Source organism: Oncorhynchus nerka, linkage group LG11, assembly GCF_034236695.1.
Source record: "Oncorhynchus nerka isolate Pitt River linkage group LG11, Oner_Uvic_2.0, whole genome shotgun sequence".
NCBI lineage: Eukaryota > Metazoa > Chordata > Actinopteri > Salmoniformes > Salmonidae > Oncorhynchus > Oncorhynchus nerka.
In genome coordinates, this window is record NC_088406.1 from 42,551,311 (window position 1) to 42,564,524 (window position 13,214).

The following is a 13,214-nucleotide window of genomic DNA, read 5'->3' on the forward strand; positions in this document are numbered from 1 at the left end:
ATAGACTACAAATTGCAAGAACATATCACTCTTGGGTCAGATGTTAAAGAATGTAATTTAGCCTTTTGAACACAATGTGATTTAGCCTATTAAACACCAAGCTACTGCTAAATATAATTAAATTACTAGTTGAACTAAATGTAGGTCACTACTCCGTAACACTTCATTAGTATGTTATGTATATTGTGATTACAATGTCAATTGGAATCACGTCTATGGTTGGAAGTTGGAACCCTCTTCGATCATTTTCTAAACTGGAACAAACTTAGCGCGTTAGGGTTGCTGTCCGGACCGTATTTATTGTTACACGCCGTCAGAAACTGTCATGGCATCCGGATACATTGTAAGTCGTGGTGTGCTAACGTTTGGAATTCACTATCATCATGTTTGTAGAAATGTACTCCTTACACAGACCCGAGAGAAGAAGCGATGGATGAAAGCATACACTCTTTTGATGGAAAGAAAGTTGAATATAGAAGGGCTTCCACCACCTAAGCCACGGTAATGATAGCTAAGATACCTTGGGATCAAGTCAAGGCCATTTGTGTTGGTGCTCATAGTTAACGTTAGCTGAAATTACTATATTATAGCCAATATAGAAGACTACTGTATCTTGGGTACATACTGATTTCATGCACCATGGTGATAGTTATTAATGTCTCTATGCTCTGTCTCCTAGCTCTCAAAAACCTAACTGGGACTACCATGCAGAAGTACAGGCATTCAGCAGCCGCCTTAAAGAAAACTTCTCCCCAGAGCTCCTGAAGACAGCCTTCGTGAACCCCTGTTACATTCAGTCAGAGAAAGAGAGGAGACAGGCACTCGGCGTGGACTCTGAAACGGCCGCTCTGGTCCTGGGGGACAACATTCAGCTGAACACACAGGGCTTGGATTTCACCAAAAGCTTCCTGTCTGACTGGTGCAGGGCCAGCTTCCCTAGCCTGCCCAGCAAAGGAGTGGTTGCCATTGTCAACCACCTGACCAGTCATCCAGTAGTTTGCCATGTGGCGCGGAACCTCGCCATCGAGGACCTAACTATGAGCGCTCAATTCCCTGTCCCTGATGAAGTATTGCACAGTACGTTCCTCGCTGTGATCGGAGCACTCCAGGAGAGCAGTGGAGCTGAGAGAGCAGGCCTTTTCCTTCGGGTAAGAGGAAGATCCGCACAACTTTCAACACACACCCAACTAACGGTTAAGATTAAACATTTCAAATGAACATTAGATTGCTTGTGTATCTAAAGATGATCACACCTCCCATACCCTCTTCTCTCCCACCAGGATTTCCTGGTCACCCAGTTGGTAGGTAAAGACCTATTTGAAATGTGGTCGGTGGTGAACCCCATGGGGCTGCTGGTGGAGGAGCTGTCCAAGAGGAACGTGGCCCTCCCAGAGCCTCGTCTCACCAGGTCGGCCGGTGCCGGCACCGTGCTCCCACTCTACTTTGTAGGGCTGTACAGGTACGCCTCACTGTCCACTCCCATCCGTATGCCTCCTGATAAAGCCACACGGTTTTCCTGATCACGAGACCTGACCAGGAATACGCTGTGACCCAGGACCTAAAGTATTTTTTCCCTGGTCTGGACAGATGATCAGGAAAAACTCTTGCCGTTACTTATGGAGTGTGAGAGGTGTGTGTTAGTGTTCTGCCGGTAGTTTGTTGTTTATTGATTATGCTACTGAGTGAGTGTGTGTGTTTGTGTCCTCAGTGATAAGAAGCTTTTTGCAGAGGCTCCAGGGGAGACAGTTCTGGCTGCAGAGGAGGAGGCAGCACGCGTGGCCCTGAGGAAAATCTATGGCTGCACTGAGAACCGGAGACCCTCTAACTTCTCTGCAGCAGAGGAGCAGCTCGGACTCCTACCCTCAATCCATCAGCAGCAGCTAAAGGACATGTCACCCCAAGCACTATAATGTCTTCCATCAGTTGATGACAGCTCATGACATGCCAGAGGGTCAAAGTCAAGCGGTTCCCTTAGCCTATCAGGACCAACCTCCCACAGACTCATAAACCTAGACCTAGGGATACCCTCCAAACTATGTGGTCTGCTCAGCCCTTTAAATTAGAGGACTGTCCTTTGGCAAAATAATGTTTTTTTGTGTAATATATTATTGATGTAAAAACAAAATGTATGCGTATCCCTGAGCATGTCTCTTGAAAGAATGTTTATTATACCATCTTTGGTTTAACCTGTCTGCATATTATTGGGTGTTATTCATTAATGTATGACTGTCCCACAGCAGTTGACATTAGTCTGCTCTAAAAAGAAACATGGGTTAGCGATGTGCAAAATATCTGGATTGATATCACAAGAGTAGGATCCACGACACTATACATTGGAAGGTCATTTTTGGGCTAGTCGGGATCACCTGCTGTGATTGGTTGCCAGGATAATGTCCCTGACATCCATAGTGGGAGATGTGGCTCCCTCTTTTATCCTCTGCTAATGCCACTGCAACCAATCGGCAGAACTTGGAGTGAGAACTCGACTTAAGTGTCTGGCCTGGTTTATTAAAGCTGTATTTTACTATGAAAAGTCTTGACACCAGTATAGACACCCGTTTTGGCACTTTGCAAATGCACTTTTATTGTGCATTTATTTGCACAGGTTGGGAACCAACTGGATAATTGCTCTTTGACCTCAACTGGGTAATCTGTCTATTACTTCAAATTACTTTTACAGAAAGTATTTGGATTCTGCAATTCATTATTACAAATTGAATATTTTATCTGTAGTGATTGCAAGCAGAATATAGCATGGCTGAACAGTGATGTTACATGTGGGTGTGTAATATACACTCGTTTCACTCTCCATCTGGTCCACTTCATGCCAACTGTGCTATCATCCCTCCCTGGTCCCTCGAAGCATCGGCAGCAGAACCTGTGGGCCTAGCTTCCTTCTTTCTCGTCTGTTCTTTTTTAAAGCAGTCATTTAGCCTTTAGGTGGAGAATGAAGGGCTCTATCTGCAGGCAAGAAGTGTAGGCCAGCCCTAATAGGCCTACATCCCAATATATTAATCACTAGGATCACAGAGCAGGGTAGAAGGGGTTGCATCCTCATTCATGTTCATCTGTATTTTGTCTTAAAATGATCATCTGCACTTATTGATCTGCACTGATACATTTCTATTGAGAGACTGTTTCTTGGCCTGGATTCAAAAAGCATCTCAAGTAGGAATGTTGATCTAGGCTAAGTTTTGACTTTTGAATCATATTGACAAGAGGGGCAACCTCATCCTAGATCAGCATACCTATTCTGAGATGCTTTATGAATATATGCCCTGTACTCTTTACCTATTTTAAGCCAGTGTCCTCCAAGGTAAGCTGTCAAAGCAGATCTTCTCTCCGATGTAGGCTACTCAGTGGGACCTAGTCACCCTTGGAGTTCAAATCAAATTTGATTTGTCACATGCGGTGAATACGACAGTGAAATGATTACTTACAAGCCCTTAACCAACAATGCAGTTTTAAGAAAGTAGTTACTAAAATAAACTGAAGTAAAAAAATAAATACATTTGAAAAATAACTAATAATTACAGAGCAACAATAAAATAATAGTAGTGAGGCTACATACAGAGGGTACAGGTACAAAGTCAATGTGTGGGTGAACAGATTAGTCAAGGTAATTGAGGTAATATGTACATGTAGGTAGAGGTAAAGTGACTATGCATGGATAATAAACAGAGCAGCAGCAGCTTAAAAATGGGGGTGGGGTGGCAGGGGGGCAAATTTCCATGTGGTTTTCCATTTACCATTAAAAAAAAATGTGTTAAGGCAAGAACTATTTTCCATGTCCACACTTGGTGAGGCTCGGCGTCAGAAAGACGGTGTGGTGTCTCCGTAACGGTAAGTTCTGTTTCTCTTGGTGTGGTATCTCCATAATGGTGAGCTGTGTTGTTCTCTTGGTGTGGTATCTCCATAATGGTAAGTTCTGTTTCTCTTGGTGTGGTATCTCCATAATGGTGAGCTGTGTTGTTCTCTTGGTGTGGTATCTCCATAATGGTAAGTTCTGTTTCTCTTGGTGTGGTATCTCCGTAACAGTAAACTGTGTGGTTATCTCTTGGTGTGGTATCTCCATAATGGTGAGCTGTGTGGTTATCTCTTGGTGTGGTATCTCCGTAACGGTAAACTGTGTGGTTATCTCTTGGTGTGGTATCTCCATAATGGTGAGCTGTGTGGTTATCTCTTGGTGTGGTATCTCCATAACGGTGAGCTGTGTGGTTATCTCTTGGTGTGTTGTAATCTCTTGCTGACCCAAGGTTACTACGTCTCCATCTGCTTTTGTAGGGCTACATCCCAAGTAGGACCCTACTCCCTATATAGTGCACTACTAGGGAGTTTTTCCTAGCCACCGTGCTTCTACACCTGCATTGCTTCCTGTTTGGGGGTTTTAGGCTGGGTTTCTGTACAGCACTTTGAGATATCAGCTGATGTACGAAGGGCTTTATAAATACATTTGATTTGACTTGGGCTCTGGTCCAAAAATAGTGCACAATATTAGGGAATAGGGTGCCATTTGGGATGCACACTACCCTGTCCACACTACCCTGTCCACAATACCCTGTCCACACTACCCTGTCCACACTACCCTGTCCACTCTACCCTGTCCACTCTACCCTGTCCACTGTACCCTGTCCACTGTACCCTGTCCACACTACCCTGTCCACACTACCCTGTCCACACTACCCTGTCCACACTACCCTGTCTACACTACCCTGTCCACACTACCCTGTCCACACTACTCAATCCTGATGTTAAATACGTCCCAGTAGTTTGATTGTTGTGGTTCAACAGGATGTGATGTCTCTTTAGATCTGGGACAACAGGATGTGATGTCTCTTAGATCTGGGACAACAGGATGTGATGTCTCTTAGATCTGGGACAACAGGATGTGATGTCTCTTAGATCTGGGACAACAGGATGTGATGTCTCTTAGATCTGGGACAACAGGATGTGATGTCTCTTAGATCTGGGACAACAGGATGTGATGTCTCTTAGATCTGGGACCAGAGGACAACAGGACGTGATGTCTCTTAGATCTGGGACAACAGGATGTGATGTCTCTTAGATCTGGGACAACAGGATGTGATGTCTATTAGATCTGGGACAACAGGATGTGATGTCTCTTAGATCTGGGACAACAGGATGTGATGTCTATTAGATCTGGGACAACAGGATGTGATGTCTCTTAGATCTGGGACAACAGGACGTGATGTCTCTTAGATCTGGGACAACAGGACGTGATGTCTCTTAGATCTGGGACAACAGGATGTGATCGGCAGGCGGCACACTTCCTCTCCTGATTTAAACATTTAGGATTTTACTTTTTGAAATGTTAATGACAAGATTTGTAATACATTTGTGGTCAGTTATGTGTGTATATAAAACATGAATACATGGTCACTTCTGAATATCTGGGTCACTTCTGAATATCTGGGTCAGTAATGATGAGACCGTTTCAATGGAGTTCCTGTAGCACTTTTAATGTGTCAAGGTTGAGGCTGTTCTCCTCCCTGAACACCTACCTGTCCTGACCCATCTACACACCTACCTGTCCTGGCTGTTCTCCTACCTGTCCTGGCCCATCTACACACCTACCTGTCCTGGCTGTTCTCCTACCTGTCCTGGCCCATCTACACACCTACCTGTCCTGACCCATCTACACACCTACCTGTCCTGGCTGTTCTCCTACCTGTCCTGGCCCATCTACACACCTACCTGTCCTGGCCCATCTACACACCTACCTGTCCTGGCTGTTCTCCTACCTGTCCTGGCCCATCTACACACCTACCTGTCCTGGCTGTTCTCCTACCTGTCCTGACCCATCTACACACCTACCTGTCCTGGCCCATCTACACACCTACCTGTCCTGGCTGTTCTCCTACCTGTCCTGGCCCATCTACACACCTACCTGTCCTGGCCCATCTACACACCTACCTGTCCTGGCTGTTCTCCTACCTGTCCTGGCCCATCTACACACCTACCTGTCCTGGCCCATCTACACACCTACCTGTCCTGGCTGTTCTCCTACCTGTCCTGACCCATCTACACCTACCTGTCCTGACCTATCTACACCTACCCGTCCTGACCCCTCTACACCTACCTGTCCTGACCCATCTACACACCTACCTGTCCTGGCTGTTCTCCTACCTGTCCTGGCTGTTCTCCTACCTGTCCTGGCCCATCTACACACCTACCTGTCCTGACCCATCTACACACCTACCTGTCCTGGCCCATCTACACACCTACCTGTCCTGGCCCATCTACACACCTACCTGTCCTGGCCCATCTACACACCTACCTGTCCTGGCCCATCTACACACACCTACCTGTCCTGGCCCATCTACACACACCTACCTGTCCTGGCCCATCTACACACACCTACCTGTCCTGGCCCATCTACACACAACACCCCATAATGACAGTGAAAACATGTTTTTAGATGCCATTTTATTGCTTGTATTACATAAATACAGTAATATCTCATTTACATAAGTTCTCACACCCCCCAGAGTCAATACGCTGTAGAAGCACCTTTTACGGCGGCGATTCCAGCTGTGAGGCATTCTGGGTAAGATTCTAAGAGATTGTGGAACATTTTATTATTTTCAATCTTCTTCAAGCTCCGTCTGTCAAATTGGTTGTTGATCATTGCTACTCAACTATTTTCAGGTCTTGACATAGATTGTGAAGTAGATTTAGTTCAGCAGTAACTCATCCACTCAGGAACATTCACTGTCTTTTTGGTAAATAACTCCAGTGTAGATCTTGACCTTGTGTCTGGTGGAAAGCAGACTGAACCAGGTTTTCCTGTAGGATTCTTCCTGTGTTTAGCTCCAGTCTGTTTATTTTTTTTATCCTGAAAAACTCAGCCAGTCCTTAACAATTACAAGCATACCCATAACATGATGCAGCCACCACTATGCTTGAGAATATGGAGATGGTACTCAGTAAAGTGTTATATTGGATTTTCCCTAAACATTACACTTTGTATTCAGGACAAAAAGTTCATTTCTTTGCCACATTTTTTTTGCAGTGTTACTTTAGTGCCTCGTTGCAAACAAGAAATATTTGTTATACTGTACAGACTTCCTTCTTTTCACTCTGTAATTTAGGTTAGTATTGTGGAGTAACTACAATGTTGTTCCTATCAAAGCCATTGACCTCTACCTGTTGTAAAGTCATCATTGACCTCTACCTGTTGTAAAGTCATCATTGACCTCTACCTGTTGTAAAGTCATCATTGACCTCTACCTGTTGTAAAGTCATCATTGACCTCTACCTGTTGTAAAGTCACCATTGACCTCTAGAGACCTGTTGTATAGTCACCATTGACCTCTACCTGTTGTATAGTCACCATTGACCTCTACCTGTTGTACAGTCACCATTGACCTCTACCTGTTGTACAGTCACCATTGACCTCTACCCGTTGTAAAGTCACCATTGACCTCTACCTGTTGTAAAGTCACCATTGACCTCTACCTGTTGTAAAGTCACCATTGACCTCTACCTGTTGTATAGTCATCATTGACCTCTACCTGTTGTAAAGTCATCATTGCTTTCTACCTGTTGTAAAGTCATCATTGACCTCTACCTGTTGTACAGTCACCATTGACCTCTACCTGTTGTATAGTCATCATTGACCTCTACCTGTTGTAAAGTCACCATTGACCTCTACCTGTTGTAAAGTCACCATTGACCTCTACCTGTTGTAAAGTCATCATTGACCTCTACCTGTTGTAAAGTCATCATTGACCTCTACCTGTTGTAAAGTCATCATTGACCTCTACCTGTTGTATAGTCATCATTGACCTCTACCTGTTGTAAAGTCACCATTGACCTCTACCTGTTGTAAAGTCATCATTGACCTCTACCTGTTGTATAGTCATCATTGACCTCTACCTGTTGTAAAGTCACCATTGACCTCTACCTGTTGTAAAGTCATCATTGACCTCTACCTGTTGTAAAGTCATCATTGACCTCTACCTGTTGTAAAGTCACCATTGAACTCTTGGTGAAATCACTGAGTGGTTTCCTTCCTCTCCGGCAACTGAGTTAGGAAGGACGCCTGTATCTCTGTAGTGACTGGGTGTATTCCACTGGATGTCATAAGGTGAAAGCACCAATTTGTAAGTCGCTCTGGATAAGAGCGTCTGCTAAATGACTTAAATGTAAAATGTAAAATAGTCTGGGTAGCCATTTGATTAGCTGTTCAGGAGTCTTATGGCTTGGGGGTAGAAGCTGTAAAGAACCTATTGGGACCTAGACTTGGTGCTCCAGTACCGATTGCCGTGTGGTAGCAGAGAGAACAATCTATGACTAGGGTGGCTGAAGTCTGACAATTTTTAGAGCCTTCCTCTAACTGGTAAAGAGGTCCTGGATGGCAGGAAGCTGTGCCACAGTGATGTATGTTCCAATAAACAGCACTTGTTTTTATACAGTAGGAGCCATGGATGTGAAGCACAGTCACTCACATGGGCACAGCAGCCTTTTCTTTTACTTTCAATGCAGTAGTCCATCACACTATATGTAACTCAACATTGTGTGCTGTTTTTTTCTGAATGATAAGAAAAGCAATAAGAATAGCACATTCTCAAATAGTGTTCCAACACTAATAAATAAGCAATTTATGATTATTGAAATGTATAACACATAATCGCCTAAGGTGACATACAAACTTCTACACATCTCTGACATCTTCAATTATATTATCTTCTAACTATTCTATTCCTCTAATTCTTGTTCCAATGTAATGATACCCTAATAATAGATGTACATCTTAAGATGTATGAGATGAGGGGTGTTTCCTCTTTGTATGATGAAAAGGAATGTGCCTGGAATTAGGACACATGATGCAATGATAAGTGTCAAGCTGCTGGGTGGCGCTGGTTTGCCCATGGAAACCAAGCGCAGATAGTGCGTGACTCCTCGTTCAGCCGACAGCACAAGTAGCCTCTCTACTTCGTTCCTTTCAGACAGAGTCGGTACCCGTTTAGCAGCAAAAGCTTTTTCCTTTACTTGTAATTCCCCATCCTTCCCTGGTTTTATTTTTCTTCCCCTATTTGTCCCAGTCATGGCGGCGAGTGCGAAAAGAAAGCAGGAGGAGAAACACCTGAAGATGCTGAGAGAAATGACGAGTTTGCCTCCCAACAGAAAGTGCTTTGACTGCGATCAGCGCGGCCCAACCTATGCCAACATGACGGTGGGGTCTTTCGTCTGCACCTCGTGCTCTGGCATACTGTAGGTACACATGTGATTGAATGAGTGACATTTTCATTCCGCGTTGACAGGCCGCAAACATGTCTGCTAACTAGCTACTTACTAACGTTAGCTAGCTAACCGTTAGCTAGGCTAGCTATCCACTCCCTCCCCGTCTCTTTTAATTTAGAACCGCAATTGTCTTGTGAGTTGGGTGTCTGCTGTGTTAGCTATAGGTAACTAAATATAGGCAGATTTTCGCGATATATCTAGTACAATAATATGATAGTTTACTAACTAACCAGATACAGATATCATCTATTTGGCTAGTAAGCTCACTGGTGGCTAACTAGCTAGCCACATAACGGCAATTTACCGGTAGCTAGCTAACGTTAGCTGGCTCCAATCAGTTAACCAGTTTACAGGAGTAGTAACTAACTGGTAAGCCGCTAGATGTGAAAGTGTCTAGGCAAGAAGTCTGACTATGATATGTGTTTTTCTATAGTTAAGAAACGTGTCACCTGCTGCTGCAGTCTTTTCACACTGCAACCTGGACTCAGAGGTAGACGTAACATAAGGATGTGTTCGTAAATAAATTTGTGGTCTGGGCGTTCGTAAATTCAGAACATTCAGAGCGGTCACTGGGCGCTCTGGCGGAGGAGTAGGGTTGAACGGAGCGTTCTGACCTCACAACAGTAGTCAAGCACCCACGCTAATTGACTAGCTTACTAGCTACTTCCAGACACAAATGAGAGAATATCCCATACTGACCATTTTACTCGCCCTAGCAGAGCTGTTTCAATGTTATCCACAGCGTTGGTGACTGTATCTGTGCCACTGGCAACAATTTAATTATTCCTTTTGCCGACTTTTACTGACACCGGCCATATTCAACGGGTGTTGAGCATTGTAAATTCATCACTTATTCTGCGCTCTGGCACACTCAGAGGGCCCTGAAATCGGAGTAGATAGTCAGAATGAATTTACGAACACGCCCATAGTACACGAAAATCCGGGACACTCAAAATAGGTAGGGCTCTATGACTTATTTTTTATTAATTAAATGATTGAATTAATTCAATGATAAGTTAAGTTAGAATCCTTCATTTATGAGATTTGCGCACTCAACCTTTGGGTTGCTAGACGTTCACTAGTATTATTCAAATCACATTTTATTGGTCACATATACACATGGTTAGCAGATGTTATTGCAAGTGTAGCGAAATGCTTATGCTTCTAGATCCGACAGTGCAGCAGTGTCTAACAGGTAATATCTAACAATTCCACAAAACCTAATATCTAACAAATTCCACAACAACACCTAATACACACAATCTAGTAAAGGAATGGGATAAGAATATATAAATATATGGATGAGCAGTGACAGAATGTAAACATTCTTAAAGTGGCATTATTAAAGTGACTAGTGTTCCATTTATTTAAGTGGCCAATGATATGAAGTCTGTAGGTAGGCAGCCGCCTCTTTGTGCTAGTGATGGCTGTTTAACAATCTGATGGCCTTGAGATAGAAGCTGTTTTTCAATCTCTCTGTCCTAGCTTTGATGCACCTGTACTGACCTCGCCTTCTGGATGGAAGTGGGGTGAACAGGCAGTGGCTCTGGTGGTTATTGTCCTTGATCTTTTTTGCCTTCCTATGACATCTGGTGTTGTAGGTGTCCTGGAGGGCAGGTAGTTTGCCCCCGACGATGTGCTGTGCAGACCTCACCACCCTCTGGAGAGCCCTGCAGTTGTGGGCAGTGCAGTTGCCATACATTTTACATTTACATTTAAGTCATTTAGCAGACGCTCTTATCCAGAGCGACTTACAAATTGGTGCGTTCACCTTAAGACATCCAGTGGAACAGCCACTTTACAATAGTGCATCTAAATCTTTTAAGGGGGGTGAGAAGGATTACTTTATCCTATCCTAGGTATTCCTGAAAGAGGTGGGGTTTCAGGTGTCTCCGGAAGGTGGTGATTGACTCCGCTGTCCTGGCGTCGTGAGGGAGTTTGTTCCACCATTGGGGGGCCAGAGCAGCGAACAGTTTTGACTGGGCTGCGCGGGAACTGTACTTCCTCAGTGGTAGGGAGGCGAGCAGGCCAGAGGTGGATGAACGCAGTGCCCTTGTTTGGGTGTAGGGCCTGATCAGAGCCTGGAGGTACTGAGGTGCCGTTCCCCTCACAGCTCCGTAGGCAAGCACCATGGTCTTGTAGCGGATGCGAGCTTCAACTGGAAGCCAGTGGAGAGAGCGGAGGAGCGGGGTGACGTGAGAGAACTTGGGAAGGTCACCAGGCGGTGATACAGCCCGACAGGATGCTCTCGATTGTGCACCTGTAAAAGTTAGTGAGTGTTTTCGGTGACAAGCCACATATTTTTTTTCAGCCTCCTGAGGTCAGGGTTACACTGTCTGTGTGCGTGGACCATTTCAGTTTGTCGGTGATATGTACACAGAGGAACTTAACTTTCCACCTTCTCCATTGCTGTCCCGTCGATGTAGAATCGGGCATCATATGAAGTCTAATGTAGCATCATTTGATGCAAAGTGCATCATATGGCTGTATTTTGAAAGTTATATTTCTTGAAAACTTGTTTGTTGACATGCAAAACATTTTTGGACTATATCAACAATGGACTAATGAAACAAATACCAAAATATATTTTTTGGGGTGGAGTTTTCCTTAACTAACCTTCTGTTTTATGTAACCATAACAAACATAACATGTACTAATTTGACTGTCACGGAATTTGGTTTACTATGGTACGTCTTGTCTATGAGACCAGCCTGCACACTAGCAAGCTAACTTTGCTCCTCATGTGGCTAGCCAGCATTTTTTTAGTCTACCACCTAACTCTGCTAGTTATCGAACCAGGCAAAGTTGACCACATTAAAACAAGTGTCATCTACCTAGCTAACTATACAGGTAGGGACTTGACTATTGATCATTCCCAACCTATTTTCTGGCTCACTATTTAGCTAACAGTATTAATGTCATCCAAGGTTGATGCTGTACCTCTGCCTTGTACTATTGTGTAACCAAGCATCTGTATAGTTTGGGATTTGAGGATTAGTGGGACTGAAGCTGTGTTTTTCTCCTCCCTTCTACCACCGGAATAATGCAATGTCAAATATTGTTGAGGAAATGTGTGTAAAATATATATAATATATATATATAATATTTATATGTGTGTTTTTTAAATATTTTTTATAACACCATACAGGCAGAGAAAAAAAACTAGAATTTTTGATGTGCTGCAGCTATTTCATGTCAACCTGACCTTGTTTGTTCAGAATCTGACAATGCCTGGTGGTTGCATGCATGGTAAAGAACGACCTGTTACATATCTTAAACAGAGGACATCACTGGTGTACTGTTCACCATTTCCTGGTTTGCAGCTAGGTTGAAGATCATCCGGTGTCTTCAACAGCAGCAAGCTTGTTTGCTTTTTTCATCATTGAAATAATTCCTGCTGACATACAAATGAGATGAAAATGAACCCAGCGCTCCCTGCTTTGCTAGCCTATAATATTCTGCAGTAGATCTATATGATGTCATTATGCTAATATTTTCATAATCACTTGCAGAACATCTTTCCTCTCAGGTCTTTGGGGGGGGGATTTCAGTTTTTTCTCTTGCTTACACAGTTAGGCTTAAAACCACCCATGTCGTGCTAGTCAGTACATTTGCAGATTCTAGTCTAGCATCATAGTTTGTGTATGAGGTTTTGCTGTAGCCTTCTGCTGAACTCAATTGCACCCAGTTTGCATAGGCTACACTGCAGAGCTAGGTTAGCAACCAATACCTCTCTCGGTCTCTGTAGTGTCTTGACACAAGTTCCTGAGCACCAGCCTCACCCTTAGGACACAAGCCCACCACTGTTTGCCGTGCCCGCTGTGGAGACACTTGTGTAACCTTCAGAAAGAAACACAACCACATTGGTTATTAATTCAATAAGATGTTCATTGTAATGTCCTGATTACTTCATCAATGCTGCCCAGTGAGACGCCGGGCTTCGCTTT

The 13,214-nt window shown here is 43.9% G+C and overlaps 2 protein-coding genes across 9 annotated transcripts in view; both read left to right on the forward strand.

Moving 5' to 3' along the window:
- The first annotated feature begins 285 nt into the window (after positions 1–285).
- Positions 286–2,186, forward strand: LOC115136898 (large ribosomal subunit protein mL44-like). The gene is made up of 4 exons (XM_029672791.2): positions 286–501; positions 680–1,148; positions 1,281–1,459; positions 1,709–2,186. The coding sequence occupies exons 1-4, from the start codon at positions 326–328 to the stop codon at positions 1,908–1,910; spliced, it is 1,026 nt and encodes a 341-aa protein (XP_029528651.1). The 5' UTR covers positions 286–325; the 3' UTR covers positions 1,911–2,186.
- Positions 2,187–8,867: 6,681 nt separating this feature from the next.
- The window catches only part of LOC115136900 (arf-GAP domain and FG repeat-containing protein 1-like), a 41,818-nt gene continuing 37,471 nt past the window's right edge, over positions 8,868–13,214 (forward strand). For 3 of the 8 annotated variants that reach the window (XM_029672800.2, XM_029672803.2, XM_029672806.2), the window contains exon 1: positions 8,869–9,237. In XM_029672800.2, the coding sequence (XP_029528660.1) occupies positions 9,071–9,237 (167 nt within the window). In that variant the 5' untranslated portion in view covers positions 8,869–9,070. Of the gene's footprint in view, positions 9,238–13,214 lie in introns of all 8 variants that reach the window. The other 5 variants (XM_029672797.2, XM_029672807.2, XM_029672798.2 and 2 more) reach the window with 3 other exon arrangements.